A 25,850-nucleotide genomic window follows, 5' to 3' on the forward strand; every position below is an offset into this window, starting at 1 on the left:
TGTTGGCTGAGGAAGGTGCCCGTCACCTCCTCACCACACAGGTCATGTGGTTAGACAAGTGCTTACGTGGCTGAAGGAGAACAATAAAGACAAAAGGGACTGGGGCCAGGAAATGGCGTGTGGTTACTTTATTTGTCATTATATAAATGTATGCAAATAATGACAATGAAATAACTATATTAATATGTTTAAGTTATTCAAGTTGAAGTTTCTGTCCAAACACATCTATGTAAACTTAATCTCGCGTAGCCAGGCCTATCTTCTATAGTCTGGCTTCCCTGCTTATCTGTTCTGGGATGGGGTATTAAAACGCTCTGACTTGTTTGTATTTCTTTATATCAATCCCAATCGTCTTGGGCGGCACTAAGCCCCGGATGCAGCAACGGTGCCCTCGGATGTTAGGCTTAATCCTAGCACTGTAAATCCAGTAAGCCAGACTAATATAACTAAACGGCTCAGTGGACTGATACAACTGGTCCCATATGTGAGGCTCTTAATCACTGTCTCGCAGTTTGATACCCACCTCCACATGCTAGCTCCCAGGCTCATGACCTCTTCCCTTTGCCCCACCTCCCCACCCTCTCTCTCCCAGGATGGTGTACAGGTGACAGAGAGTGGCAAGTTCCACATCAGCCCTGATGGTTATCTAGAAGTGAAAGACGTGGGCACGGCTGATGCTGGACGCTACGAGTGTATCGCTCGCAATCCCATCGGCTACCAGGTTGCCAGCATGGTGCTTACTGTCACAGGTAAAAGTGAATGCCAGCAGCTCATAACACTTCTGCTGTAATTTTTTCACTTTCTGGTTTAGGGACAGGGTCAGTTAGTACACCATATTAGAGAGTAAGGGGTGAACATGTTGCTTATCAATGCTGTAGCAAATTTAGTCACATGGGGGATAAAACCTCAGGTGAACTATGGTGTTTTATAATATGTAAATCTGCTGTCAAATGAAAAGAAAATTATATGATAATTTTACAGCTTAAATCGTGAAGTAAATTGTGACGTATAATTATTATTGTTGTTGTAAATCATATAGCATTACCATAAATCTTGCATGCAGAAGACACCAATTTGCTGCAGAATAAAAATACAGCACTGGACCTCACACTCAGTGTACAAAATACAAGTGACACTCCCTCTCTTCATGCAGCACTAATGTGGGGAATCATTCTCAGTCAAAGCCATTATCCTTGATTTTACTTCAATTTCATTTTAATTTTTAATTGGCAAGACTGTATGCAAGACAATTTTGCCGAAGCATTTTAATACAAACATGCCTCATGGCAGGCTGCTGCATGTCTTGCTGCCACTCTACAGCAGTCCTCCCTCTCCTAGTAGGACCGGAAGGCTCTCTAAATCGCTTAGAGGAACCTTGGGAATATTTGTATTATTGTTTGTACATTATTGGTCTCTAAGACTTTCATATTGGCTGCATTCTCTGGTTACAGTAAGAACACAAGCTCTCCTCTCTGGGCAGCCAGGTCTGTCTGTGTCTGCCTACTTCCACTGCCAGGTTGGGTTCACTCAGTCTGTACTTAGTCAGTGTTTTGTTCAGTTTTCAAGTAGGTTGCCAAAGTGTACTCTCTGTTTATGGATAGATAGGTTTCCATTTTGTTATGTGCTATTATTAGTTTTACTTGTTAGTTCCAATAATCTATGTATTTTTCTTTTTAATTCATCATAATTTGGTTGGGTTTAGTTTTTTGAGTGTATGTGACCTGAAGCTAAGGTGGTCGTGGTGTAATGACTGTTCGCTCAGCCTCAGGGCACGTAGGCAGAGGGTACTCCTTTGTTGGTTTGACTCCTAGCAGCAGATCATTTTAAATCTCTGATTTAAATATTTACCAGTCACAAAGAAGAGAAAGTGAAGCAGGAACGTTGGAAAAGAAGTTGTAAGCTGTGAGACAAGTCAGCTCTTCCCTGTGTGTGTTGGTGTTTCCTGCTGACATTTCTCAGGAAGGACCACAGCACTCTGCCTGTGAACCATACACTGTATCAATGTGCTCAGTAGTTGTTGTCTTCACGTCGTCATCTCACTGTGTTCAATGGAACACTAAGATGAAGAATTGTGCCAGAAATGTGTTCATTACAAATTGAGGAGGGAAGCTGAAGTGCAGCACCTTTTAAAAGGTTCAGTCACTTACAGGAACCTGAGCTCTATTTTCCAACCTTTGTTTTTATCCCTTAAATGTGTTTTGGCCCCTGTTAACCTCATGTATCATAGAATGTAGTAGCACTGGGTTGTGTAAATGGCATAAATACTTAAAAATAGATATATTTTTGTTAACATTTAAATGAGTGAGAAAGTAGAAAAAAACATTTTCCTCTTTTTTGTTAGTTATGTTGAGCAACCACGCATATGCCCCAATGAAGTTGCAGGTCCAAACATTTTTTGATTAGATCTTTTAACTTAGTTCAACTTGGTTCTAATCAGCCTGTGTGTCTGTCTCTGTGTGACAACAGTTCCTGCAGTCAGCAGAGAGGGGGACACCTTTGTGAGCACGTCCATAGAGCTAGCCATCCGTAATGTGGACAGTGCTATTGAGTCAACAAGGAGACGTCTCTTTGATGGGTAAGCGCAAACTCACACAATAAACACACACAGTGACTCTTATTGTAGGTCTTTACACTTAAGTTCCTAAAATGATTGTATCAGTAAGCTATGCTGTTCATTATGTGTTCACGGTAAGGAATAGTGTAAAATAAAGGCTTCACTTATTATGGCCAACATATGTAATCTTATAATAAAATTGCAGTGCAAATTAAGATTGTGCTTAATATTCACATTTCATACTCGCATTCCCCCATATTCGTAAAATATCGTAAAGACTTGTAATCAGCTGAGAACAGAATTTGGGGGTTTGACCACATATATGGAGAGGCTAGCATTCACACTATCATGTGGTTCTGATTTGCAATATATGTTCTCTCTTACTCTACATCTGCTATGGAGAAAAGGCTGTGTACTGCCAGTGCGTTTGATTAGGCTTACTTTTAATAGCCGCTAAGTCTACAACTTAATGCAGTTCCAAATAATATACTGTTGAAATTAAAATGACCGCTCATATACAGTAGCACAGTTTATTTCTTTTTATTTCTTTTCGCTATATTGCACTTTAGAAATGTAAATGTCTTAAAATGAAATGCATATTTAATATAGATTGTAATGAAGCAAATGAGAGCCGAATCTGCAACAACTTAATGTCATTAGTTCTTTTACATTTGAACTATTTTGCCAGAGACTACAGACTCAGTCCAGAGCTACAAGCTCATGGGGCCAAAGTTAGAATACAAATGGCTTGTCTCACATCATCTTGGCACATGACTTTCATGTTCTAAGTCTGAGTCAGACCCTTCAGGGAAAGAGTGTGGCCATTCAGAAGGGCTGCTAACACTGCTGCTCTTTCCCGTTTCAGTGCACGTATGCCGTTTTTAAAGTTGCAGATCAGAGTTCTCCAAATATAAATGGTGCCTCAGGGTGCAGTACTGACAGCCATTTAGTCTGACAGCTGCAGTCAATATTTGTGATTGCTACTCAACAGCTTTTCATTATATCTTTATCAATGTTTTTTTCATCGGTGCATCAACGTAATAATTTCCAGGATGATAAAGGAAATGATTTGGTCTTGAAGTCTTTGTTTATCCGGCGGAGTTTTCTTTGCACTCTGTCACTGTTAGAAATGTAGGTGGTTTCAACATAGCTTATAAGTGTTTCCATTCTGTTGAATGATGTGGTTAGCAGCTGTGTTTTCCTTGGCATGTACACACATGCACTCTGCCCACACATGCATGCACAAATACAGTGCACAAACTCATAGAAACACATGAAGAAGAGAAATGCATACATGAACACATAGTGGTAACTCTCACTGAATTGAGATCAGGGGATTTCAAGCTCTCTTTAATGACTATCACAGATTAAGAGGCAGCCTCCTCCTTGGCTGATGGCACCAGGGTCTTAAAACATGGTTTGGAAATAACGAGAAACCAGAATGACATTGGAAAATGAGAGCGTATCAGGAGAAAAGCTAGTACCACTTGTTACTCTGATCACAAAGCACATAGGCGGTGTTGCTGCTCACCCAGATTTTCCACCAGGCGCGTCTGTGCTGTGTTTCGGCCGAGCTGCGGTTTTGTTCGTCCTCCGCCACGCGCCATACCACACCAGGAGCGTCTCAGAAGCAGAGTTTTTATTGTTATGGGACGCGACGTGACGCTGTTGGTTAAATATCAACCATTGACTTGAATGGCCGCGATTGCTCACGGTGGTCGCATCCGGAACGCAGCGCAGACGCGCATGGTGGAAAATAGGGGTCAGTGTCAGACAGTTAGACCTTGAGTATTGTATGTTGATGGCAGCAGCTGTTCCTTATAGAAACAAATTGCATCTATGACGCCAGGACAAAAACAATAATTTCAACGCATTGATGAGTCTTGACAACCGCTCTCCTGGCCACAACAATATTGAAAATGGTGTAAAAAAAAATTATTTTACCACAGAATTTATGTAAAACACTCCAGTCCTGATAGTACAGTGTGTGCTAATAAAATAAAAATGTGTTGCACTATAATATGATAATACAATAAATTATTAAAATCATTATGTATTTAATATCTTGTATATTCTACATGTATCTTCTATGTTCACTATAGAATAAATGCATTTGGAGTGTGTTGCTGCTGTAACGGAATTCCAATAAAAAGCTACGTAACTCAACAGATTTTTGCCAAAAATGTTTTAAACCCATTAAACTGTCAAATAAAGTGTAGAACCGGAAGGCTCTCTAAATCGCTTAGATAGAGGAAACTTGGGAATATTTGTATTATTGTTTGTACATTATTGGTCTGCTGTAACGGAATTCCAATAAAAAGCTACGTAACTCAACAGATTTTTGCCAAAAATGTTTTAAACCCATTAAAATGTCAAATAAAGTGTTCATGTTTCAATAGTAACTTGGCTTACACATGCATTATGGCATAATCGAAATGTGCTTGCCAAATGAGACAATTTATGTTTTTTGGTTTTCATCTTGGTCTGGGTTGAACACCTGTGGATCTGGCATGTGTCTTAATGGTTTGCCAGTGAAGTCCAAATGAATGCGTGTTTAAAAAAGTATTTTAAGGTGATGGTAAAGTAGTCCAGTAGACTTCAATAGGGAGTGAAAGCAGGCACAACACACAGTCATGCACACAAATTCAGTGATGATGGATAAAGATCCAACTCATGAGTGAAATGACAAAGGTGTTTGTGCATATTTTGGCCTTCTTCCGGTTTGAACATCTCTCTAGCTGCAGCCAAGACATTGTCTAAAGCTCTGTCTGCTTTTCCTTCATTTGGAAAAAAGAAGAAAAAATGTACCCAGAAGAACGTCATTTGATAATCAAATGTCTCTACACATAACATCATATCCATTGTATCTTCTCCTTCATCACACTTTTGTTCTCTCCCCACTCCCTTACACCATCTCTCTATCCCTCATCCCTCCAGTCAGCCTCGTACCCCAGGAGAGTTGCTAGCTCTTTTCCGGTATCCACGTGACCCCTACACAGTGGAGCAGGCGCGTGCCGGGGAGATCTTCGAGCAGACTCTTCTGCTCATCCAGAACCATGTCAACCAGGGTCTCATGGTCGACACAAACGGCACCGGTGAGTCTTATAACCAAATATTCTGTACTGCTACTAAAAGGGGCCAACCAGGCTGTCGTACCTTTTTGTTACTTTCCATCATTATGTGCTTATTTTACCGTAAATGTTGTCTAGCAACTTGATAGCTCTAAGTAGTGACTTTGACGTCTTTATTTACATAATTCTTTGGAATTGTCAAACTCCATATTAAGGTTTCTTTAGATTGTGGATGCTCGTGAGAATTAAAATCACACTTTGACTTAGTGCGTGACACCGATGTTATTTTTCTATACAAACCAAACACTGGCAACCACAAACATTGAGCTGTTGTATAGCACGACCTTCTAAAATTAAAAAATAGTTTGTTTAACCTGCTTTCTTTATTACATCACATCAATATTGATATTGCATCACAATGAAGGAGAGTGTCATGTCCTTACAGGCATCTTGTGTGTGAGCACTCTGTAGCTGGAGAAAGCCAAGTACTGCTGCTTTCTGTCAGGGTGTGAACTTCGGAGGGCCCATGAGAGTCTGGTTTACTGGTGTTGCTGGGTGGAGCCTTTGGCACACGATTTCTGTCGATTATGCTGCAATCATACATGTAACATGGGAAATAACCACTATAACAGCTTAATGCTTGGAGGAAATGATTAATAGGTTTGCGTTTGAATGAGTCTGACATCATCAAGACAAAATGGTTTTCATCTTGTTTTCTGTGACTCAAGTTGCTCCTGACAATAGAAGTGGAAATCACAAATCACTTTGCTGATTGAAATCTCTCCATTCAGTTCAAAGATTCGTAGTCACTGACTTTGTAGATCATACACTTTTTTCTGACCTAGTTGCATTGCAGTTCAAACACACTTCAGTACGTCAGTAAGTGAGCGCATCATCCTTCATATTTCCTGATGCTGAATGAAGTTCAGAAGCACATTCAGGGGCAAATTCACGAAAGGCTGCATTTGCAGGCGCTAAATCTGCACAAATGAGACAAAAAGAAACCTTGTAATTCTCAAACCACCCGCAAAGGTTGAAATGCACCTCAAACTGCACTGCCAAGCAAATAGCATCTCAGTGCTCCTGGGCTATATCTCCTGGGTGTTTGAAAACACCAACAGCACTGACAGACTGGGATATTAAATCACAAATTCGTTTTTTTTCTGTCACATTTAAATTCCTTGCCTGAAGTTTTGAGGAATGCCTCTGCACCTTGTCAGTCAGGACCTGTAGCTCACAGTCTGAACATTTCTTTTTCTCTCTGCCATTCTTCTGCCGACTCTGTTCTTGGCACAAAGGCAACATTTATACTTTGCCACATGGATAATTTCAAACAGACACAAAAAAAAGGCAAATTACACTCAGCTGCAAAACTTTATTGGCATGTCTGCGCTGTAATATCATTAGCACAATATCTTTTGTGAATCAGACCTTGAGATGGGGCAGATAGCGGTTGCAAGTGACACGTAATTCATGGTGCTATTCGCCCCTTAGTCTGTTGCTAATCTATTTTGGTTGCTCGCCTATACAAACACTGCACATATGGTAAATAGCTCAGCAGCCTTTTGAAGTCCAACATATTTAAATATCTCCCGTCATAATGCCGATCCATACTCACACTATACTTTGTCAGAAGAAACTTCAGATATATGTTTCCACTTTCAAAAGTTTAAACGGTGTTTACATCTGTATCGCTCTTGTCAGGTAAGATTTAAAAAGGCAGTAGGCGAGGAAAGCTACAGTCAATGGCCAATACAAGGCGTGTAATTCAATTAAATCTCTGGGTTGCACTGAACTACGTACAGATAAGTGGACACACACACACTGTTACACATCATCCTAATACAGATATAGATGCATACATACTGTGCATATTTATTGTTTGTCTTAGTAATATTAGTTTTGACAAATGTCAATGTTCTGCAACCCTCAAGGATAAGCAGATGTGGGATGATGGATGGATGATGGATGGATCCAGGAAAATACAACATTCTATTAAGTCTCACTGTGGATTCAGTAAGAAGCTTCCATCCAGTTTCCTTAGCAAAGTCTCATGCAACCATTAATTCAATTCTCAACCACTCTGTGAATTACCATGTCATTGTGAGCAACATTTGGCTGTGTATAGGCTCTCCATCTGTATGCCATTTTCTCGTAAGCATGACCTGAGGCGTAGAGACATAATCATGGAGCAGTTGACGAGGAGCCTGTAAACAGTTTTATTAGCCCTATGTCACACCACACAACACTTAACCTACTTAATCACTGCCGAGTACAGGACACGTTTTTTAAGATGGTGTGTGTTGGTATACATATTGTCTCAATTATGCATGCGTGTTGGGAGATTAGAAGAGCATGGGATGATTTGTAAGTTTATATGCATAAACATCTGTATTTGTTTGCATTCATATATGCATGGATTTATGGTGCATTAAAGTACTCATTGTAATGGAGGGTTAAATTTAAAAGTACAACGGTCAAATTTGCTGGTTGTGTCCAGAGACTGTGTTTTGGGAAATGGTGTCTCATATGTGGTGCTTTGGAAAATGTCACCTGAATTAAAGAAACAAGAAATTAGATAAAACGAGAGGACTAATGGTATGTAAAAGAAGAGTTGCAGGCTGTCAAGAGGGAAACATTCAGTTGGCAGTGTTGGAGGAAGACGAAAGACAAATAGAGCACTGTGAAAAATGATCAAAGAGAGAGAGCGAGAGAGAGACAGTGTTTTTAATACTTATGCAAACAACCAAGTGTTCATTGTTGAACTGGCCCCAAACCAAGCTAACAGTTTTCTGATGTGCTGTTTTTATTGTATCTCTATTTTATCTGAGAGGGCAACACCACAGTTTCCCAAATTCTCTGTCTTCACACATGCACACACACGCACACACACATTTATATACAGAACCACACACCAATAATGTATGTAAAGTGAGAGAATTGGGGGGTAGAAGCTGGTAGCAGGTTTTGCCATTTAGACAGGAAGTCTCACCTAACCCTCATTGAGGTTGGCCGCACACACTTAACACTTGTTCTCTTGCATAACCATAACACACATACACATTGATGCTGCACAGTGGAGCTCTCACATAGCAAAGCAAGCCAGGGCAGGTTAGTGAAATACTGCAACTTGTGCCCTCGGGACAGGAGGTCCTTTCTGATCTCTGCTCTATCTCCTATAAAAATATTTGAATTATATAGAAATCATATCAACAGTCACTAGGTTACTGTATACCCTAATTGATGGTTTGATGATGTTGTACTTTACTTCAAATATTTGCAAGTCTTATATGAATTTATTATCAGAAATCTTAAGTCTTTTAACATTTATCCAGCCTCTGCATATGTTGAATTGATGTTGCTTTCCCACAGCGTTCCGCTACAACGACCTGGTGTCCCCTCACTTTCTGGATGTGATTGCCAACCTGTCAGGCTGCACAGCCCACCGTCGCTTCAACAACTGCTCTGACATTTGTTTCCACCAGAAGTACCGCAGCCACGATGGGACCTGCAACAACCTGCAGCACCCTATGTGGGGCGCCTCACTCACTGCCTTCGAACGACTCCTGAAGTCAGTGTATGATAATGGCTTTAACCTGCCGAGGGGTGCTACTGAGCAGCTGCATAATGGATATAGGCTACCTCTGCCGAGGTTGGTTTCCACCACCATGATTGGAACAGAGACTATCACTCCTGATGATCGTTACACTCACATGCTGATGCAGTGGGGTCAGTTCCTAGACCACGACTTGGACTCGACAGTGATGGCCCTCAGCCAGTCACGGTTCTCCGACGGCCAGCTGTGTACTCAGGTCTGCAGCAATGACCCGCCATGCTTCCCAATCCAGTTCCCACCCAATGACCCACGGCAGCTGCGAAGTGGCACCCGCTGCATGTTCTTTGTTCGATCCAGCCCTGTATGCGGCAGCGGGATGACTTCTCTTCTCATGAACAGCGTTTACCCAAGAGAGCAAATCAACCAGCTGACCTCTTACATCGATGCGTCAAATGTCTACGGCAGCTCACGCCATGAATCTGAGGAAATTCGCGATTTGGCCAGCCAAAGGGGCCTGCTCCGGCAAGGTATCATCCAGCGAACAGGGAAGCCACTTCTGCCATTTGCTACTGGCCCACCCACTGAGTGTATGAAGGATGAAAATGAGAGTCCAATTCCATGTTTCTTAGCTGGAGATCACCGTGCCAATGAGCAGCTTGGTCTGACCTCTATGCACACGGTGTGGTTCAGGGAACATAACCGCATAGCTACAGAGCTACTGAGACTTAACCCCCACTGGGACGGGGACACCATCTACCACGAGGCCAGGAAGATAGTGGGGGCCCAGATGCAGCACATCACCTACAGTCACTGGTTGCCAAAGGTAACAGCTGTCATCTTGTTTAATGTTTCTCAGTTTTTCCGTTCTTCTTTTTTTAACATCTGTTTTTCAACGGTTAAAAACTTTCCATCATTTATACTGATACTATAGTAGCAATGATAAGGTGCCCTAACATAAATCCTTATTCGGAGAAACAGAATTCCTTACCTAGTGAACTCAAATTAGATGCTGACTGGGATCATTTTAAACTTCGACATGAAGAGGGAGCAGTCATGAATGATCTGGTGCTTCCTGTTTTATGGTGCTTTATTGTCTAAGTCTGTCTTGTGAATTGTTTCATCTGCATTTTTTTCTTTCGTCTGTTCTAAGTTTTGCATCTATCTTGTATCTATTGTTGAATTAGTGTCTTTTATGTATTTGTTGTTGAGTTTTATGTATTTTAAAGGCCCATCTAGGGACAGGCAAATTAGCTTAGGTTATAAATGCTGTGGCATGTGGCACATACTTGTCTATATACAAATAAACATTAAGGACAAAAAAAGATAAGTAGAAAGACGTTTAAATTCCCTTTCCCATCTCCTAGATCCTGGGTGAGGCAGGCATGAAGTCGATGGGGCCATACACTGGTTACAACCCAAATATTAACACCGGCATCCTCAATGCTTTCGCCACTGCTGCCTTCCGCTTCGGGCACACCCTCATCAACCCAATACTCTACAGGTTAGACGAGGACTTCCAGCCTATCCCCCAGGGACACATCTCCTTGCACCGGGCCTTCTTCTCCCCGTTCCGCATCGTGAATGAGGGCGGAATTGACCCACTCCTTCGTGGGCTCTTTGGCGTCGCTGGTAAAATGCGGGTTTCCACACAGCTGCTGAATACAGAGCTGACGGAGAGGTTGTTCTCCATGGCCCACGCTGTGGCTCTGGACCTGGCTGCCATGAATATACAGAGAGGAAGGGATCATGGTATTCCACCATACAATGATTACAGGACCTTCTGTAACCTGACCTCGGCTCAGACGTTTGATGACTTGAGGAATGAAATTAAGAATCCTACTGTCAGAGACAAACTGCAGAGGTAATTATGGCCTGGTTTGACTGATATTCATTTTAGGGAAGGTTGTGCTCCATAATAATTCTGGATTGTAGAGCTGCAACGATAAATCAATTAGTTGTCAACTATTAAATTAATCGCCAACTATTTTGATTTGATTATTATTTGAATCGACTAAATGGTTTGTCATTTTTTATGAAAAAAAAAGTTTCTCATAAATGTGAATATTTTCTAGTTTCATCACTCCTCTATTACAATAAACTAAATATATTTTAGTTGTGGATAAAACAAGACATTGGAGGACGTCATTTTGGGCTTTGGAAAACATTGATCGTCATTTTCTGACATTTTATAACAACTAATCGATTAATGGAGAAAATAATCAACAATTAATATAATAGTTGCAGCCCTACTGGATTGTAATATATTTACATAATTTAGTGTCCCTGACTATTGTTCCTGTGCGGCAGGCTGTATGGCAGTCCTCTGAACATCGATCTGTTCCCTGCACTGATGGCTGAAGACCTGGTCCCTGGCAGTAGATTGGGGCCCACCCTCATGTGTCTGCTGGCAACTCAGTTCAAACGCCTGCAAGATGGAGACAGGTACAGTAAGGTCACAACACATCTCACCATTCACAGACCTCAAAGAAAAGAAATGATACTGATAGGCAATATGATCAGCTGATAATGACTAAAACGTTTTGGGTATATTTTGTTATAAGATCAATCAATAGTATGAATTAATATCTCTGTTACATTTTATTGAGGTTTAGACATTTATCTGATCCTCTTAAATTAGTGCAACAATAGAATACCCTGACGGTGGGCGCCCGGATAACTCAGTTGGTAGAGCAGGCGCCCATATATAGAGGTTTACTTCTCGACACAGCGGGCCCGGGTTCGACTCTGACCCTTTGCTGCATGTCATTCCCCCCTCTCTCTCTCTCTCCCCTTCATTTCATCAGCTGTCCTGTCAATAAAGGCCTAAAATTTCCCCAAAAATAATCTTTAAAAAAAGAATACCCTGAGGGCAGGGACGGACTAGGAGTGAAAAATGGGCCTGGACTTTTTGACTCAGCTCGACTTTCTGTAAACAAGATCACTGCGTAATATTCAAAACAATAACTTAGTAAAATACAATAAAGGGAACTTGTTGCTCTTAGAAAGAGGATGGCTTGAAGGAGCAAATGTTGAATCAATCTACATCTGTCCACTGCAGATGTACTATAACATTAATATAATAGTATATTGTTAGTATTATATTAATATATGAATTTTAGAATGTTAATTCTAGTGAATAAGTATATTCACATAATTGCATATAATAGTATACTATATACCACTGGTATAATAATGATTTTAATTGTACAATACAGGAGTTTAAGAAGTTTGTTAGTTTCGTTTCGTTAGTCTCTAATTTGTTAATTCTAAGTATTATTCTATCAATAATCATAACCATTCATGGATAACAATGAGTTCAACATTTGCTGTAGCACGTCGGCCTTTTTTTAATGTCCCGTCTTTTCCAGGCTGGGATTGGTCAGTTCATGAAAAATGACTTGAATGACTTCATGAAAAGTTGAACATGTTTCAAGAAAAGGCACCCAGTAAAGCTAAATAGCCTAGAGCCAAACTAAAAACTTGCTTATCTTATCCCAATTGTTTTCTGTCTTACCGCTTCAGCTGAAGAACCTTGACAGTTAATTATTCTCCCATTACCAACAGTTGAACTGGTATTGCTGGTCTCAATGGGCTGCTCTCTCTCCTCTGACTAGGTAGATATTAGACTGGTAAATGAATAATTTGTTATTTTAAAACATTTGGCTGCATCAGCCTCAAGGGACTTCAACCTCTTCTCTCTCAGCTTTTCAATACCACTTTTATATCTGTTCTCTTTTTGCTCCTCTTGCTCCACCACTACTTCTCCAAATGTCACCACCTAACAGAGATGGGGAAAGGGGCGGGGCCCAGGTAAAGTTAAAATGGACTGGACCAAAAGTAATCGGCTGGGAGAGAGGGGCTGACAGATGTAACACCCAACTGTCAGTCAGCGGCCAGTCCATCAGTGCCTAAGGCAGGGGTGTCAAACTCATTTTAGTTCATGGGCCACGTACCCCTAATTTGATCTCAAGTGGGCCAGACCAGTAAACCACTCAAGAAAGATCAGAAACTTTATCTGTTTCTGAGTTTCTTGTCAGCTTGATGTTGGCAAACGCAAGTTGCTTCTGCTACGACAGTGTTCTAAGGCCATTGTATGGAAAAAAATAATTTTACAGACTAGGGCTGAACGATTTTTGAAAATAATCTAATTGCGATTTTTTTTCAAAAATATTGCGATTTATTATTGTTATTCATTTTTTTTAAGCTCGTTGTCTTCTGTATTATTCAACAAAGACAAGCAATACATCATTGTATAGTATGAACAACACAAGATTAGATAGATTAAACAAACTGTTCTTTCCTGGAGGCCAGGCCTATATGTGATGCTGAAATTTGGTGATGCATGAATTTATATGAATGACATCTTTATTTAACTACTTTAGTCACAGTAGTATATTGAGCACTGACCAAGCCTGGTGTAAACATAAGTCAGAAACAAATCACACAAACTAAAGTGCAGATTGCAGAAATATAAAAACAAATATGTGGCTTTACCACACTTAGTAGTATTTAGATTATTTAATTATTATTTACTGTAATAAACATATGTAAACATGTGGATTGCACTTTTTAAACACTGTCTTTGAACTTTACTAGACAGTTAAACAAGTAAAAATATAGTATATACAGTATATACAACTGTGTATTTTTACAGCGCACACAGAGGAGCTGCCTCCATCCAGCCTTTGCGATTTGGAAATCGCGTTTTAACATATCGCGATGTTATTGCAAATGCAATTAATCGTTCAGCCCTATTACAGACCCGGAAGAGAGGGGTAATGTTCCGAGAAAAAACTTGCGTCGGAAATTTACAGTGAAAGAATATTCTCTGAGATTAAAGTGGTAAATTTGGAATTGGAATTAATTACTTCTGCTTCTTAATGCAATGTTCACACTTTGCAAAGTCATCCGGTGAGACTGATTGGACCCTTTCGCGGGCCGGTACTGGCCCACGGGCCGTATGTTTGACACCCCTGGCCTAAGGGTATAAAACCTCTGACAGTATTTCTTTTAAAAATCCTGTAAAATAAAAGCCATACAACATCCTTACCAGGTGTTTGTTCATCATGTGAAAGTATGAGAGGTAAAAAACGTCCCACTTCCCTTTCACCTGTCTGTCTTGTTCAGGTTCTGGTATGAAAACCCAGGCGTGTTTTCCCCTGCCCAGCTGACCCAATTGAAGCAAGCCTCTCTGGCACGGGTGCTGTGTGACAACGGGGACAACATCACACGCGTCCAGCAGGATGTCTTCAAAGTGGCCAAGCTGCCCCACGGCTACAGCAGCTGTGAGGACATCCCTCAGATTGACCTGCGCATGTGGCAGGACTGCTGTGAAGGTGAGAGCAATTTTAGATTTTGTTATAATGTTATAACACCGCTAACTACAGCCTCCAACATGATCATGAAATGGGCGTGACAAGCTTGACAGATTTATTTATTGCAAGGCTGTTGTATTGGATTACAATAGATTTTAGAGGCGTACAAACCAAAGCCAGTGTAAATTTGTGATTGTAACATCTCCGCCTGGATGCAACAGCTAACTCCACCTGAGCCATAGGATGGCTGAGCTGGAGGCAAATAATTTTAACCCTGCACCAAATCAAGGAAGATGAGCAGCACATTGACTCAGTGGTTGTCTTAGCAACTTCCAGGCAGACTGGATGGCATTTCACTCTCCCCTGGTTTGGTACTATCACCAGTGACCCCTGAAAGCTCCCTGGCCCAGCCTGGGCCACCACCACCTCACAAGGACAGTGGAAAGGCAGACGGTCACTGTCTCTCGCTCCTGTACAAGTCCCTCACCTCAGCAATAGATCATTCATACTCTGTATCCTAGCCTGCACCTCCTGCTGGTTTTCTTGATGCCTCAGCCACTAATGCGGCCCCTGTGTCTACTGTTCCTGTGTCTGCTACTCAAGCTGCGTCTACATCCAGCCCATACACAACCAGATCTTGGCATCCCCAGTCAGAAGGTCCTTCAAATCCCCTAACCCACCTGGTCCATCTCAGTCAGACCACCCTCCCCTATCTACCGTTGTCCTCGGGAGCTCCATCGTGGACAAGGATCCTGATTTCTGGTCAAATTCCAACACTGCACAACCCCTGGATTCCACATGGGTGCACACTTTGTTTTGATTGATTGATTGATGCCATGCCATTGTTACTCTGCTGGATCACCACTTAAGTGAAAAGGCAGCTCCTCTTTCTGAACACCCGTGACATAACCTGTGTTATACTTTTCACAGACTGCTCCTGATAATAAGAATAGATTGTATTTGGAGTTAAGTCCTGGATATTTAAACCTTCCATTCAGGGGTGCAGCTGACAAAGCGAGAAGAAGGAGATGAATGAAGAGGCACCCCTTGCTGTTATAATAAACCTGCATTAGGGTTTATACTATTTGTTTGCCTTGTATCATTTATTTGGAGATGTGATCAGTTGTAAAATGAGAAAATGGCTTAGATTAGAATAGATAACCTAAGGAATTAAAGTAACACTGAGCACTCGTAATGATGAATTTTGTTGAATGAGTACTAAATAATTAGTCATTCCTATCTCCTGAGCTTTCATAAAGGGCTCGCAGGAACAACATAATGTGGCCATTTACCGCCTCCTATAAAACAGTACAGCCACTGCCTCCCAACTGTACCTTTTTCCATTTAATCACTAATGAAGTGATTGTATGAAGTGAAAAAGAGCAAACAGGTCACATGGCTGTGTATGCACTCCAGAGTTTACCCACGAACTACTATGTATGGTAGGGGTGCACGATTCAGAAAATGTCACGATTCGATTCAAAATCTATTTTTGATTTTTAAAAGATTCACGGGCGCCCGAATAGCTCAGTTGGTAGAGCGGGCGCCCATACAGTGGCACTCATACGTTTATGAACCCATGCTAAAGTTGACTAAAAAGAAGAATAAAAAAATCATCTTTTGGAAATTGATCTTAATGCCTTAATTAAAAAATGAGGAAAAATCCAACCTTTAAGGACACCAATTTTCTTTGTGAATGAATAATGTATCATAAATAAATAAATGTTCTTCCTTAAAATACAGGGGGCATAAGTAAGTACACCCCTATGTTAAATTCCCATAGAGGTAGGCAGATTTTCATTTTTAAAGGCCAGTTATTTCATGGATCCAGGATACTATGCATCCTGATAAAGTTCCCTTGGCCTTTGGAATTAAAATAGCCCCTCATCATCACATACCCTTCACCATACCTAGAGAGTGGCATGGGGTACTTTCCATAAAATCATCTCTCTATCATCTCTTTATCAGGATGCATAGTATCCAGAATTTTATATATATATATATATATATATATATATATATATATATATATATATATATATATATATATATATATCCATTTTTGGAATTCTATGAATTGATTTTGAATCGGTAGAGCTTGAATTGCGATACAAATGTGAATCGATTTTTTTTTTTTGCACACCCCTAATGTATGGGCTTAAGGCACGAACGTTGCTAGAGTCAACACAATTCCACACAATGAAGACTTGACATGGGACACACAAATTCGTTTTAAACATTCATTTAACAATGTGAGAGAGTTAAGCCACTATAAATATATAATGAATAAATGATTTCAGCTGTGTACATCTGGAGGCTGTTTGACCTTTGTGTCAATTCAGAATGGTTTTGTGCTGCATTTTGGATGAGTTAATTCTTGCTTGATGTAGACGCTTAGTTTTAGTACACTGTGATATAAAGTATTAACCATCATGTGTTAGCTGTGGTGTAAACTTCCAAAAGATTAAACTGAAATTAGGCAGCTTCATCAATTCATTGTCTTTGAAAAACAAGCTACATTGTATGGGGATAAAAAACAAACAATGGTATTATTATCCCAGATTCTTACCTCAGCGTTCATCCTTCCTTGACAAAATGTACAAGGGAAGAGCTGAGCTAATAAACAGACAATATCCTGCTAGAAAGAAGCTTCTGTCTGTCTGTCAGCTAGGCTGTAGCCAGATTCACAGTTGTGTTTGGCTCCATTTAGAGTGGACACTCTAAATGAACAAAGACACACGCTGGGGGGGGATGGGTGTGCGCAGCTCGGCAGGGTTTGAACGTGCATCTGTGTGCTCATGTGTGTATCAGCATGAGATAGGAAGTCTTGTTGTGTTTAGATAGTCTCTGGTAAATCAAAGGCACTCTGAGGCTGAGCAGCCGGCTTTAAACTTTTACAGATAAAGGTGAAGCCCTCCTAACTACAGGGCCTGATCCCATCCTCACATTTATTATGGACTGTGTGTGTGTGTGTGTGTGTGTGTGTGTGTGTGTGTGTGTGTGTGTGTGTGTGTGTGTGTGTGTGTGTGTGTGTGTGTGTTTTGTTTTTTTTATTGTCTTTGATCTAGGTACAGTGATGGCAGCCTGAGAGTGAGCCATGGTAATACAATAAGCCTCAGAGTCTTAGATCAGCACTTTGAAGCAGAAAGAAAGTGGCATCAGCAGCCATGGTTTCCTGTTTCGTGTATACATGTGCGTGGGTGGCTATATTTCTGTTTGAGCGTAAAAGAAAAAGATTAACCTTATTGCCTTGCACAAGTTTCCCTTATTCCGTGTGGTCATTAGGTTCTTAATTGCTGCTATTTTATCGTATTAAATACAAAAATATAGCTTGATCACAAAAAATATCAGTCAGTGATTGTTTTTGCCTGAACCACAGTGTATTGTATTTTGTTTGGCCCCAACAGACTGCAGAACCAAGGGTCAGTTCAACGCCCTGTCCTATCACTTTAGAGGACGCCGATCAGCTGAGCACAGCTACAAAGAGAATAAACCTGCTAACAGCATCCAGGAGAACAGGTAACGCAGCATGAAAAACATTAGGAATTCATCTTTGACTTAAGAATGACAAATGTTTTAAAAGACACTGTGGTGTCCGTATGTGATTTGTATACTGAGATAATTACTCTGAATCTGAAGCTTTTAAATGTGAGATTTAAGCAAGAATTTAGGATGTTTATAAATGATACACAGTGTATGTAGTTTATTTAGTCTTAGAGAGATTACAATTATATAATATACTTTGTACTATAATTATATGTTTGTACAATTGTCTGTGCAGCCCAGTGGAGCAAGCTGTAGAAAGTCTTGTAAATGTTACTGTGACCTCCAAGAAAAGCACTGAACCCTCAATCAACGACTTCCAGGACTTTGTCTCCGACATGCAGAAGACAATCACAAGCTTACGAAAGCAGGTGAGTGTCTCTCCATATGCTGCATGTCTGTAGCCTAGAAATCTAGACACACCCTAGCGGCAGCAAATGTAATTTGCAGCCAGGGTGTGGGTCTGGCATGTCTGGCTAGCATGTCTGCACTGTCCATTTGAAAAAGCTGCTGTAGTGGAACACATTGACACAGTCAAAGCCTCATACATACACACATGTTTTTCATTAACATGTCAGCGGTACAGTTAATTCCTCAGGATGGGGCCCAGCATTCTTTTTTTTTCAACTATCTTTTTATTGAGAACAAGGTACAGAAAGACAGTTATATAGAAGGACAATACTTTTGTATTTTTCACAGAACACATAAACAAATACAACCCCCACCCACCCCTCCCCCCTCCCTACAACATCCAGTGCATCCCAATCTAAAGAGATTAAATAAGTAGATAAATAGATAAAGGTTATGATATCAATAGGTGAAGGTTTCATTCAACAGGTATGAAGAATTAAACGAAAAGAAAAGAGGGTGGAAGCAGCTAATTTGAAAGTAAAGCTTGAAAATAAATGAGGAGGCCGTGCTTGCTGTGCAACATCATGCGTCACCCCTCAGGATCTAGTACGTGTGGATTCATGAATTATCAGGGAGGGTTTTAAGTTTGTTTATGAAAGACATTACTGGGTTCCAGGTAGAATAGAAGAGGTCTTTTGACCCTCTAAGTGTGTATTTGATCTTTTCAAGACTTAAATGGAGCATAAGGTCACTCATCCATAAGGAGGTGCTGGGTGGTATGGGGGATTTCCAGTGCAACAATATCCTTCGGCGGGCAAGTAGAGTTGTAAATGCTATAATGTCCTTATGCTTATTGATACTCCGTTGGTCAGCTGGCACTATACCGAAGATGGCAGAGTAGGCGTTAGGTTGCAAATTTAAGGATAGTGCCTGTGAAAGTATTCTGAAGACCTCTGACCAGTAATCCGAGAGGGAAGAACATGACCAGAACATGTGTGTTAATGTTGCCGGGGCGACATGACATCTGCTACAATTCTCATCTCATGCAATTCTCATCCGCCTCAGGATAAATTCTGGCCAGCCTAGACTTGGAGAGGTGGGTACGGTGCAAGACTTTAAACTGAATTACACCTAACCTAGCACATGAAGTAGTTCCATTAAAACTCTTCAGAGCATCAATCCAGGATTCCTCAGGTATTACATCCCCAAGCTCCTCCTCCCATTTCCCTTTAATTCTATTGAGAGAGGTGTCTCCGAGAGATGATATGTTGGAATAGATTCTCGCAATGAAGCCTTTTAAATTGAAGGGAATTTGGAAGATGTCATCCATAGCAGTAGGTTGAGGTGCATTGGGGAAGTTTGAATCTAGATTTTGCATAAAGTGTCGGATCTGGAAATATTGGAAACGACTTGAGTCGGGGAGGTTGAATTTTTGAGAGAGATGACCAAAGGTAGAGAATACACCTTCGCTGTAGAGATCCTTAAATTTGGAGAGGCCAAGTCTATTCCACAGGGCAAAGGTGTTGTCTAATCTAGGCGGAACAAAAAGATGATTATCACAGATAGGAGCCAGATGAGAGAAATCTCTTAAACCGAAGTGGTTTCGAAATTGTGACCAAATTCGTAAAGTATTGATAACAACAGGGTTAGAGGTATAGGGTGAAGTAGACAGAGGGAGACTCGAAGTAACCAAGGCGGGAAGGGATGCCAGGATGCATGACTCATTTTCTATTTCACACCACGACAGCTTTGGAGTATGAAGCCCATATATGATTTTCTGAATATTAGCCGCCCAGTGATAGTGAAGCAAATTTGGTAAACCCAGTCCGCCCTGGGATCGATGTCACTGAAGAAGCCTTTTCTGTAATCTAGGGGCTTTACCTCCCCAAATGAATGATGATATAGTTTTATCAATGGACTGAAAAAAGGATTTTGGGAGAAATATAGGGAGACATTGAAAAAGATAGAGGAATCGGGGTAACACGTTCATTTTAATACAGTTGATCTTTCCAGCCAGTGAAAGATTAGTGGACCTCCAATTCTGTAAATCGTTTTTTATTTTATCAATGAGGGGTACGAAGTTATCTTTGTATAGTTTAGGGAAAGTCCATGTAATATTGATTCCTAAATATCTAAAGCCAGATTTAGCCAGGTGGAATGGCAGGTCCTTTTGTGGAATTGCAAGAGCTAGGTTGTTCACTGGGAAGCACTCGCTTTTCGTAAGGTTAGTCTTATATCCCGAAAAGAGCAACACCTGGACTATGTGGGAAACACACCGCACCGGATCAGACACCTACAACAGTAAGTCGTCGGCATATAGAGCCACCTTGTGTTCCCTCCCCCATCTAGAAATTCTAATTATTTCCGAGGATGATTTTAGCATGATGGACAGAGGCTCAATAGCGAATGCAAACAAAAGTCAAAAGTGGACTTAGTGGGCACCCCTGACGTGTCCCTCTTGATAATGGGGGCCCAGCATTCTGACTGTCTTCTGGTCAGCTGCAGCCTTTTAAATGCAGAGCCGTTGATAAATAGATAGTTACAGTGAAAGTCTGATTTTAGAGGGTGCTGGACTGTTGTGTTTTTAATAGGGAATGTGTTTTACATGGGAATTTTGTATATTGTAATATGGTTCAATGTGGCAATATCTTTCACTTGATAGTTGATATTGTACTCATGATGTATGCCCATTCTCACGTATATGTGACTAAAGATTTGTGTTGCAAGGGAGAGAGACATGTGGCAGTGTTGATGTAACTATAAACAACTGCTTCTCTGAGTACATGTTTGTGTCCTTGTATCTTTGCAGATTAAAAGACTCGAGGCTCGTCTGAGCAAGACTGACTGCACTGATAGTGAGGGACGTGAGCGCGCCGATGGAGAGCGGTGGAAAGAGGACTCCTGCACCATATGTGAATGCAGAGTATGTTCAACATATAAATCAATATGCAGTAATGTTTTAGTATCTCCATGTTTCTCATTGAGGGCAGCCTGTCCAAGACTGCCAAGTTTAAATGGCCCAGTTTCTCTCTGGCACTCCTGCCTGTGTTTTACCTCATCCAGCACCTCTTGGCATTACCGTCCTCCTGGCACCAGTGTCTCCACACAGTGTTCGTGTGTGCCGGCCACTTCTCTGCCTTTCGTTCTTTATCTTTGACACTTTTTCAATGCCAACTGCTGGCAGAGGTGCTGGCGGCCCCATGCCAAACCCGGCTGCCTCTGATCTTCTTTAGTCTTTTGTTACCATCTTTTCAACTCAGTTTATTTTGCTCACCACATCTGATAACACACCTGTGAGTTTCTCTCTTTTCCCTTGGCTTCCCCAAAACTATCTCTTTCCACCTTCCACGCCTCACTGTAATTGGAGGATTTTTCTGTTCTAATTAAATTCGGCAGGCAGAAGAACAATGAGAAGGACTGTCTGGGGAAAAAAATAATTTGGTTCAACACATCATGTTGGTGCTCTAAAACAAAGCGCTTCATTGTTCTGTTGAGCACTGTTGTCATGCACCTTACTGGAGGCTTGTTGTAGGCAGAACTTTTCAGTTTCTGTTCTGTGCCAAACAAAAGCACACGGCAGGGCCAGCTCATGGCCACACATTGAAATCATTCATTCACACATTTTATATTCATATTATGTACATCTGAGAAGGGATTTTCTGAACATACATTATCTGTATTTGTTTGTTTAATGTGTTATACAGTCTTGTGGTTTTTAGTTTTGCTGTATGTAATAGTTTCTAGTTGCTCTATTCATGTTTTTGTGCCTGTTTGTACTTCCTGTTTCGTGATATCTGTTCTGCAGCTGGCCAGATCACAAACATTCCATCCAGTCTAATCTAATAGGATAACTGACCTGTTGCCCCTTCTTTGCCCCCCCCCCCCCCTCCCCCTGCAGGACACCCAGGTGACCTGCTATGTGGAGGCTTGCCCTCCAGCTGAGTGCAAACAACCTGTCAAGCTAAAAGGCGCCTGCTGCCCGGTGTGCCTAGAACAGGCAGATGTTGAGAAGCGGCAAAAATCAGACACCCGCCACGAATAACCCTCAGGACCCCCCCGACAAATACACTCTAGTGGCTGAAAGTCTGAGAGTCACACAGACATCCAGAGAGAGGATGGGACTCATGAATGTGTGTCATCAACCGCCGCCATTAGCCCCAATAGACCCAATAGCCTCAGTTTTTGTTCCGTTTCATTTTGTATTCTTTTTTTCGTTGATTGAGGGAGGGGGGTGATTTCAATTGTGGATTGTTGCCCCCACCAGGGCCAGCAGCCTGAGGCTTGGTTTGAAGTCCTCTGGCGACCAGCCAGCGATCACTAAATGGATTCATTTCTGAACCGAAGGGGGGATGGATGGATGAATGGGTGGATTGTAAACACGATGGACAAACCTCTTCTCCTTGGTGGAGTCCACTGAGGCTTCTCACATGTAACAAACAGCCACTGTGTTGGTGACAAAACGCAGGGCCACTCGCCGTTGACAAGCAGGAAAGGGAAGTAGTTTTAAAAGCGGCAGCCATTTTGTCTCACAAAATTTTCTCAGGTTAGAGATGCAGAAAAAACGGTGCTATTTGCCCCCCTTTTTTATTAATGATTTAATCACTAAATACAAACCTTCAAAGTATTGTCTTTTGTATGCAAAGCAACCTATATACACTCTGTATATGTCTTTTTATGATAAATCACAATTGAGAGAAGTGTTTTATTTAAACTAAAAGAGTGTATGAATAGATTTTGGTTTTTTTCCCTCCCTTTTTGTGTAAACATGCTTACGTATGAAGATAATGTGAAGCCCTAGGAACATGTTTGTAATGCAAAAGAGATGTCTACTGATTACTGCTCTTCTTCCCATGGACAACTTGTTAGTTGACTTACTTATTGTTTCTGCTGGCCTGTCCTGAACTTGAGTGAGGTGGAGCCGTGTAGCACTCCCCATTGCAGGACACTCAAACCAGCTCTTGCACTGTTGTGCTTCTTCCCAAGTTACATTTTTGCTTTCAGAAAGCAGTGAAAGAATATCCATTTTTACCACTGTAATGTTGTGAACTTTGTCCCAGTATTTTCCTTGGTCTCCTTAAGCCAAATGTATGATTTAGTTACTTCAAAAATGACATAAATAGCATATGTCCATCTATGAAACTATGTATGAATGTTGTCATGAGGTCAGGATTTAGCCTTTGGTACTGCTATCTCTACCACAGCAGTATTCTCCTTCTGGCCTGTTCAGATCTTTTTTCTTCATGTATAGTCTTTAGTCCACAGACCACAACATTGAAAGACTGCTACCATAACTGTTCTTCTCTGCTGTGGTGGACCTGCAGCTCTCTAACTCCAGTTTAGACAAGGACACGCTTGCATGCATTCCTTTGTCAAGCATCACTTTGACTCCAGCTTTTCCCTCTTTAAGTTTTTTTTACTTTCTCATGTGTGTTCAGTGTTTGGATATTTCCCCCTGTGAGGACCGTCTTTAGTGTTGATATAGGTTAGGAAAGCTGGTCCTGCTCATGTTTCTTTGCCATGTTGAAGATTTTGAGACCGGGGTGACGTCAATCAGCAGAGCATGTGTGGAGCGCAGGCTTCTCTAGCACTCTGACCCTCATTCCGCTGTAATGGAAGCCATATTAGAGGGGAAGCAAGGGTTATGTTGGGGGAGGAGTGCTGATGATTGGGATACAATGTCAATCAAAACAAGTCTCCACCATCTTGCTAGTGTGAGATTTATTCCACTGAGCCCTGTCAGCTGGCTCTAAACATATACTGTGCTTAGACCACCCATTGTACGCCACGCACTGGCTCACCTAGAGTAACATAAGTCACGTTTTGTTTTCCTGTTTTGCTTCGCTCCTAATTATGGCGAAGTGGCTGCAGCTGCAGTGTTCCTTTCCATTGTTTTCTTTGTGGTAACATCCTGAGCAAGCATCTGTCACTAAACAGAAATAATACTCTCCGGAATATTCCATCCAGGATTCCAGATGGATTACTGGACTGGCAGTGGCACTGGTAAATTGGTATCATATCATATGTTTAAATATACTGGACAGGTTTGTACGTTAAACTGTGTGTTTACAGCCGTTTCAAACTGTATTTTTCTCCTCTCCATTACTTTCTGATTGTGGCTCTTCCAACAGTACCTATATGTACACATCCTTTTCATGTGCTCCAATTTGTGTGCGTTTCAATGAATTAAGTATTTTGATATGTTTTCATAAACGTGTATGAATGTGTCCGTGTGTGTCTCGGCCTCATTAACAGGCTAAATGAATTTTGAAAGTGTCCCAAGGTTTGGCTGTCAAAGCACTGTGAGCTCTCTTCGTTACCAGTCTTCATATTCATATATCTGTTGTATTATTATTTCATTTTTATTTTCTATTTTCACCATAGTTCCCTCTTCTTTTTATTTCCACCCAAAAACCTCCCAGCTCCCAAGTGTTAATGGAATGCACTGCTCTGCTAGACTGAACATGCTTTACCTACACTGTCCCTTAACCAGTGGTCAATGTGGATATAATAGTACCTATCATCATGACATTTGTATTGTACGTTTGCCAAAGAATGGTTTGCACTGTAATGTATGCCTCTTGACAGTAGTAATAAATAAGTAAGCCACATTTGAAATATAGTCATACATGTCGGTGCCTGTTCTTTTTCAGCTCCTGTGCTTGGCGCTAGCAGTTATATTGAACAACAGATGAGATCAATCTAAACCATGTGACCTGCCATCAGCTCATTGATGCTCTGACAATGCTCAAACATTTGGGGATTTTGATTTTGCTTATATAACAATACAATGTGTTGTACTCAACAGCAGATCTATCTAAAAACCCATGCAGTTTCGTTTTTTGGCTCTCTGCTTTAGCGTCCTGGTCGTTAACATGGGCACTTCATGAAGTCTATAGCGCTAATCAAGTATTTTGTATTGGACTTGATTTTCTTTCTTAGTACTTCCTGCACTTCCCTAAAGTGCACTGGATTTAGGTCTAATTAGCAAATGCTAGTGCACTAAACTACTAAGGTGACATTGGTAAACATACCAGCTTAACATTAGCACGTAAGTGTTGTCATTATGAGCATGTTAGCATGCTGACAGTCTCACAGAGCCACTAGCATGGCTGTAGCCTCTTAGACTTATTCTACTTTGTATGTGTTTGGCATGAGAGACAACACTATCTAAAGCAAGTGCATCCAAACAGGAAGCAGCTGTGAAGTGTTTGCGGAAAGATAATGGCAAGGTAAGTTGCAAGTTTAGACTGTTGGTCACGACATTGTCTCTAGACCCACATGGTTTTTATACCTGTCCTCTGGAATTAGTTGCTTTTGTGTTGATCAGTTCTGATTCAGAGACTGTCTCAAAAATAACAAGCTTCCCCTTTATCTCTGCTTCCACCATCCCCTTACTTTCTCTCCTCTGTGTCCCTTCCTTAGTCCTCTATACTTCTCCCTGTAGACTCAGCACTGGCAGC

At 41.1% G+C, this 25,850-nt stretch overlaps 1 protein-coding gene across 3 annotated transcripts in view; it reads left to right on the forward strand.

Moving 5' to 3' along the window:
* Positions 1-25,009, forward strand: part of LOC116065702 (peroxidasin) — a 70,346-nt gene extending 45,337 nt beyond the window's left edge. For all 3 annotated transcript variants that reach the window (XM_035994588.1, XM_031321277.2, XM_031321278.2), the window contains 11 exons: positions 593-749; positions 2,467-2,575; positions 5,492-5,649; positions 8,998-10,004; positions 10,546-11,042; positions 11,489-11,623; positions 14,309-14,517; positions 17,904-18,015; positions 18,278-18,410; positions 21,200-21,313; positions 22,289-25,009. In XM_035994588.1, coding sequence (XP_035850481.1) covers positions 593-749; positions 2,467-2,575; positions 5,492-5,649; positions 8,998-10,004; positions 10,546-11,042; positions 11,489-11,623; positions 14,309-14,517; positions 17,904-18,015; positions 18,278-18,410; positions 21,200-21,313; positions 22,289-22,432 — 2,775 coding nt within the window. In that variant the 3' untranslated portion in view covers positions 22,433-25,009. The remainder of the gene's footprint in view (positions 1-592; positions 750-2,466; positions 2,576-5,491; positions 5,650-8,997; positions 10,005-10,545; positions 11,043-11,488; positions 11,624-14,308; positions 14,518-17,903; positions 18,016-18,277; positions 18,411-21,199; positions 21,314-22,288) is intronic.
* Positions 25,010-25,850: the final 841 nt, after the last annotated feature.

The sequence above is a fragment of the Sander lucioperca genome, chromosome 18, assembly GCF_008315115.2.
Source record: "Sander lucioperca isolate FBNREF2018 chromosome 18, SLUC_FBN_1.2, whole genome shotgun sequence".
Taxonomy (NCBI): domain Eukaryota; kingdom Metazoa; phylum Chordata; class Actinopteri; order Perciformes; family Percidae; genus Sander; species Sander lucioperca.